We start from the raw sequence: 7183 nt of genomic DNA on the forward strand, positions 1-7183 counted from the left end.
CATTGTCCACACATAACCTTTCGGTAACAGCTTTTTTATTCCCTTCCAGTCCTTCTCATCTGCCCAAGTTTCACTCATCATAATCACATCCCACTTTTCTAAATCCTCCCAAAATCCATTCCAGAAAGCTATTTTCACGTTTCTCTCTTCCCCTCCCTCTTCTTTCCTCTTCACTTTGTTTCCCCTTTGCCGTTTGGAAACCCCTCTGATTTATTTCTAGACTCTTTTTCGTCTCCCTTCCCCCTACCTTTCTCAAGACTTTTTCCTTTTTTCCTTAATTCTTCTAATTCTTCATCCCAGCACCATTCCTCCCCATTTATCCATAACCTGTCTCTACCTGTCCACACCATATGCTCCCTTTTCCTCTCTACCCAAGCCCTCTGCTCTATTTGCCATCTCCTTTTCCTCTCCCTTCATGTCAGATCTTCTACAATTCTTTCCCTTCTTCCTCTCAATAATTTTTTTCTCTCCATAATTTTCTTTTTCTCCTCCTCACTCTCCACTTTTACTAGAAACATTCCTTCTTTTCCTTCCTTTGTCCCTCTTATTCTCTTGACTCCTTCTACCCTTACCTGCACTCTAATATCTCGAAAAAGATTTGTTATTTCCACTTCTCCTGTTTCACTCTCCACTTTTAATCTCTTGACTACTATGTTATTTTTCCTCTTGGCCCTTCCTTCCCCTTCTAATCTTCTTTCGATCTCACTGTGTCTTTCCTTCAATCTTTCATTCTCACTTCGGATGTTCTTTTCATTCCCTTGAACTATTTCCTCATTTTCTGTTTTTCCCCCATATGCTCATTCCTAATTTCTAGACTGGATACCCGCTCTTCCAACTGTTTTATTTCTCTATATCTCTGTTCGTCAACCTCTCTCTGTCTATTCTCAATGCTCTCTGGCTTACCCCAAACCTTGTCTTTCTCCTCCTTCCAACGTTTATCCCATTCTTCCCATTTTTTTCTGACCTTTTCAACTTCCCCCCTTACATCGTTTCCCTGCCTATTCATATCCCTATTCATGTCATCCAATCTCTTTCTTGTTTCCTCTCTAAATCCTTTAATGAGAGCTTCCAATTCTTCAAACATCCCCCCTCTCTCTCTCTCTCGTGTTTTCCTTTTAATTCTAACTCTCTTATTCTCCTGGTCCCTTTCTACCTCATCTTCCCCAGGCACTCTTTTCCTTTTTTCCTCCCCTTCACTGCTAGTCGCGCTTGCCTTTTTTTGCCATTCGTCCAAACTTCTGTTCGAACACGCGTTGCCTAGCTTGTTAAGGCGCTGTAAATTTGAGGGCCTTCCCCGTTGCTTGCCCGCACCTGAGTCCGCTACCCTCCCCACCCGTGTCGACTTCTCGGCACTTTCATCACCGCTGCTGACACTGCTATCAACGTCACCCATTCCCCCACTTTCAAAACTTTCAGCAACGTCAGCTGTTGCAGCCACTACGGTTTTCTGCTCTGTGCGATCGTCCAGTAACTGTTGCCCTCTGGCGCCAATTTGTGGACTTCACGTCGTCGGCATCCTACTTTACCCAAAGCTCCGTGACGTTTCCCGCCTTTATTTCCTACCTCTTGCCCCGCTGACGAAGCAACTATTTTTTCACTCCTAACCTCAAAAACTTCACACGCTCCAAATTTTCACTTCAAACCACTCACTTTCACCCTTCACACCTTTGCCTTCACTCACCCTTCTTCCTTTACACTCGATCTCCGCACTTTCTGCCTTTTCTGCATCCACTCACCCTTATTTCCTTCACCAAAGCCAAAAATACACCACTTGACTTAGCTCGGACAAGAACCATTTGGATCGAAAGTAAATTGCCAATTAAAATATTTGTAGATTTATAACTTTGCAAAACATGGTTATTTTAATAAATACCACACATAAAATTTGATGAGTAATTTATATTACAGTTTCATATATTTTCCACTAATTCTAAAATTATTACTTATAATTTTCATTCTATATATTGTCTATATATAGTTCTTTAATATTATTTAGTTTTTATTTTTATTTTTGCGGTCTGCAATTTCTATGGAATTTTTTAGACTATTTGTCTAATCAAATTCTCGTATGTATTTTCCAATTTCTTAATTATTATATATTTTAATATAATTCCAAGTGATAGGAAAATTGTTCTTTCGCTTTTTAGATGTTAAGACGGCAGTTCCAAGGCACGTTTCGCATTGGCAAACAAAATTAGACGAACAGAATTTCACTGGCATATTCATAAAAAATATCAAGTTCCATAAAATATATTTTAAAATAAATTTTAAATTATTATAATTACTACATGTTACTGGAAATATTTACAATTCAAATTATTTTTTATGTTTTTCAGAACTTTTAAATATATTTATAATGATTCCCATTTTGTCGTAAAATGTATGTAAAATTCTGCAAAAAAATGCCTCAAAATCTTGCAGATTTTTTTACAATTTTATAAATCTTTTAAATTTTTTGAAATATTTTGGACGCTGTAAACTCCCCGAAATTATAAAATGCTGAAAGCTGAAAATCGCGAATTTAAAAATTCTAGAATAATGAAATTCTGGACAGTTTACAATGTTATCGAATTTGAAAATTCCTGAATAATAAAACTCCAGGCACAATGCTGTCTAATGATAAAATATACAAACTAGAAAATTCCCGAATTGCAGAAATTGAGAATACAGTTTTGGAGTCAATATTATTTATTTATTACAAATACAATAATCACATATTTTTATTATAGAAATTTTGTTTAATGTTTAATTTTATTAAATTACTGTTTTAATTTAAAATAACAATAATTGTATAAAAATGTGATACAAACATAAATTCAAAATCACGTGAGCTTCAATTGAAACAAACTTTGCAGGATTCAATTCAGATTAATTTAACGCGACTTTTATTTTTATTTTTTTAAATAATAATTTTATTTTTGCGAGCGTTTTCTATAATGTACAAAAATACAATGCACATTTTCAAACAACGTTTTTTATCCAAAAATACATTTGTTCAATTATTGTTATTTTAAATTCTAACAATAATTTTTAGAAACTTTAAACATTCAAAAAGTTATTTCTTTGGTATAAGTATTTTATTATTCTATTAAAAAACTATTTGTTAATAAACTATTTTTTAATTGTTCGAATTAGGGAGTTATCTAGCCCGGCTATTGTATAATTTGGAAATTTTCTGTCGGCAATTCTCAAATTCGGTAAAATTGTAAATTGTCCAGAATTTTCCAATTCGGAACTTTTATATTTCGACAATGTTATAATTTCGAAATTTTTACAGCGAGGTGGGAATTTTTTTTCAGAAAAAGCGACTGAAAAATCCCGAAAAATAAAATTCCCGGCACTGTATAATTCGTAAATTGAAAAATAACCAAAGAATAAAATTTCCGAAATGATAAAAGTCGAATTGGAGAATTCACGAGAAATAAAATAAATGAAATTCCGGACAATAAGATATTACTGAATTTGAAGAATCCCTAAAGAAAATGGCTGAATTATAAAATATCCGAACTAGAAAATTCATGAATTTAAACAATTCAAAAAATTGTTTATTAAATATAATTTCTTTATTGAAAATAGAATAATCGAATATATATTTCTGTATGAAAAATTTTGTGTGATATAAATCGTTGTTGAATTGAATCCTGCAAAGTTTGTTTCGAAAATGTTATTATGTAGGTACGAAGAAAATTTAGGCAGTAAATTTTTTTCTTTCAAAGCACACGTATTTTTTATACAATTTTTATAAAATTATTATTCAGATGCTGGAGATTTCATTTTTTGGGATTTTTCATTTTTCATTCTTTCGGGATTTTTTTCAGTGGTGCCATATTTTTATACATTCTCTTAAAATTATGTAATGTTTCAAAATAAAAAGTCAACATTTCAAAACATTTTAAAATCATCAAAAGTATCAATTCTCTTTTAAATTATTTCAAATCTTTTCAGATTATTTTTTAAATATTTTGGAACTTTTAAATGCCTTTTAGATTGATTCCCAATTTTCCTAACATTTCTGTAAAATCCTGCACACAAAATTGTTTTAAGAGCTTCCAGATTTTTTTAAATATTGTACATCTTTTGAAATGTTTTGAAATATTTTTGAACATTCTCTTTGAGTTACTTACTTTTTCTAAATAAAAACCATTTCAAATCTACCCAGAAATTTGAATTTTTTCCTAATATTTCAAAATTCTTGAGAAGCTCCAAATTTTGTTATTTTCTTTGAAACATTCAAAAACCTCCAGCTTATTTGATTTTTTTTCTAAATTAATGATTATTTAACTCTTCTTTAAGAATCAAAATGAAATACTTTAACCTTCGAAATACAAATAAAAAAATAAAACAATTATAATTGTAATATTCAAAGTTTAAATTTATCACTCTGAAATTGTGACAATTCATTTTCAAATTGTTTACTATTGAAAATTGTTTTTTTTTTAATTTCCAAACTAAATAGATTAAAAATGGAATATTTTATACTGAAATGATACTTCAAAAAGATTTTGAAATTGAATAAAGGCGTTCATTTAAGAAGCCATTAATTCAAATGTTTACACTTGTGTCACTACTAAGGCTTTCGAATTAAATTAGTTCAAATTTTAACGTTACAATATGTAAATTATATCATTTTGAACAGATCTAGAATCATCTTGTAAAATCAATCACTGTTAAATTTTTAATACTCGAACTGTAGTTCAATTTTCAAATTTACTTTCATTTCCCAATTTGTCGCGGTCGCGAGTCTAGCTCAATATTTAGAACAACTTTCATTTTTTTGAAATAGTAATTTTTCGGTTCTAACTTACGGGACAATCAGTTTATTCTTTAAAAGATTTTCTACAAATCTTGCTGATAATTTTTAGATTCTCATCCAAAATGAGAAAGGTATTAGGTTGCTATGAAAAATGGCTTTTTCGGATTTTATCAAATGTCGACGTTTTGAGGCCCCTTGAGTCAGAAAAAACAATTTTTACGTCGGGGTCTGTTTGTCTGCCCGGCGTCGTAGTTGTTGTCTGTATACCGGATAACTTTTGAAAGACTGGTCGGATTGGATTGAGCTTTGACAACTTTTTTTTGATAAAATCAAACTTACAAAAGTTAAAGGATTTTCAAAATCCAAAAAACCAAACGAAAATGGACATTTGAAGCAAAAAAGCTTGATATGGACGCTACTTTTTCAAGGCCCCATGATTATTTTATCACATTGTCATTCATAATGAGAAGAGTTTTATGCGAAAAAAGACTTTTGCGAATTTCATGAAATTTCGACGTTTTGAGGCTCCTTGAGTCTCTCTGGCATCTAAGTCGTCATTGTTATTGATGTTGTGGTTCTCTGTATATCGGATAACTTTCGAAAAAATAGTCGGATTGGATTGTGTTTTGACACTCAGATTTTTTATTTTAAGGATTGTGTGTAAAAATTATACTATTTTTATTTTTATAAAAAATATTTTTCTTCAATTAAATTGTTGCAATAAAATTGTTTCGAAGAGATTTTTTAAAAATCTTTCGGGGAATAAAATTAGTATTTATAGGTCGACAAAGGTTTGCTTACTTTACCAAATTTGGCTTTCGTCAATATTTTTCACAGAAAATTAACCCGACTGACCTTCAATTATAATTTTATAAACGTGAAAAAACCACATTTCAATGTTTTCTATGAAAAACACAATCCCTGAGTGAGAGAACGAAACCGGAAACAATAAGAGTTAATTTATTTAGGAACAAGCTTTTTTAAGAAAAATGACCTTGAGTGAACCTTTAATATATATTTATTAATTTTTACAAAAATCAGCCGTTATTTTCTTACAAGAAAAAAAAATAATAATAATTTGTGGGGGTGACAAATGATCAAAAAATTAATAGAACTTGAAGTTGTACGAGAACTGTCTTAGAAAGAAGTGTCGTAGAGTCTACTGTACAAATTCTGATGAAATTACTAAAGATATTTATTTAACTGCAATATTGTTGAAACTGAGGAAGATGGTACAGACGACACATAGTACAAGAATAAATATAATGATGAGCAGTGCTTTCCTGGGAAAAAGGTCAACAACGAAATAATCGATAATAAAATGTCCAACATGTCCAGCAGTTTGTTATGATCACTTATTTAATCCATATGGGCAATTAAGCATGCAGAGAAATGTTTGTTGATTTAATGTAAATAATCCTTACCTTCATACTGGAAGAATGTTTCGCTGTTAACGTATTGTACTCTACTTTATCAATTGTTTCGAATTCTGTCTGACACATTTGATGACTTGAAACTTTGTTATTCTTTTCAATTTCAATTTTCGTATTTTGAATTTTACTTTTAGATAAGAACAATTTTACTTTTATATTTTTAATTTCATTTTTAAGCTGTTCAACTTTATCTCCAAAAATTTTGATAATAGCCGTTTTTTCTGATAAACTGTTCTTTGTTTCTCTCATAATGTGAGCAACCTCTGATCTATAGTCTCTGAAGTCTGATTCAATTTGGCATTTCTCATTTTTGATGATATTCAATTTTTCTTGCAGCTTGAGTGAAGAGCTTTCAAATTCGGCATTTCCCTTCTTATACTCATCAATTTTAATCAATAGTTCTGTGATTTCTGGAACTGCCTCGGGTTTTATTGCCAATTCGTCTGTTGAAAGAATTAATTATACATAGACTTCGTCCAAAAATTACGACAAACACTTAAAGGTGAGGGGAGGCGATCCTGTGGATTTTTCTAAATGTAACATGTATCGAAGGGGGGGGGGGGGATAATGGTGTCACGTCATTTATCAATGATGCCAGAAAATTCACTTTTAAATTTGATCTTTAATCATTATTATTTATTGAGTTCATCTTTAGAACAAAATTAAAACATCATTAAATTAAAAATAAAAAAAATGGTTTAAAATCAATTAAATTTGAGGTTAGAGATAATTATTTTTAACTCATACTACATACCTATGATTTCAATATCCGAATCATCGTTCCAAACATTCGAATTAGTTCCCTCTAAAAATAAATGTATAGTGTTGAAGCATTTTTTTTATTTGCGATCAAGAAAATGACTTCATTAGTGTTCAGATTGTCTTAACTTATATTTCCAGGGTGGCAATTCGGCAGACCATTTCAATTAATTTCCTGGTCAACTAAAAGCAAAGACATTAAGTCCTAGATACGGCATGGGTCAGTGGTGGGGACGGC

The 7183-nt window shown here is 31.0% G+C and overlaps 1 protein-coding gene across 2 annotated transcripts in view; it reads right to left on the minus strand.

Moving 5' to 3' along the window:
* Positions 1-7183, minus strand: part of LOC117171891 (zinc finger protein 236-like) — a 50943-nt gene that overhangs the window by 21481 nt on the left and 22279 nt on the right. For both annotated transcript variants that reach the window (XM_033359549.1, XM_033359542.1), the window contains exon 2: positions 6178-6629. In XM_033359549.1, the coding sequence (XP_033215440.1) occupies positions 6178-6629 (452 nt within the window). The remainder of the gene's footprint in view (positions 1-6177; positions 6630-7183) is intronic.

Source organism: Belonocnema kinseyi, chromosome 1 (assembly GCF_010883055.1).
Source record: "Belonocnema kinseyi isolate 2016_QV_RU_SX_M_011 chromosome 1, B_treatae_v1, whole genome shotgun sequence".
Lineage (NCBI taxonomy): Eukaryota > Metazoa > Arthropoda > Insecta > Hymenoptera > Cynipidae > Belonocnema > Belonocnema kinseyi.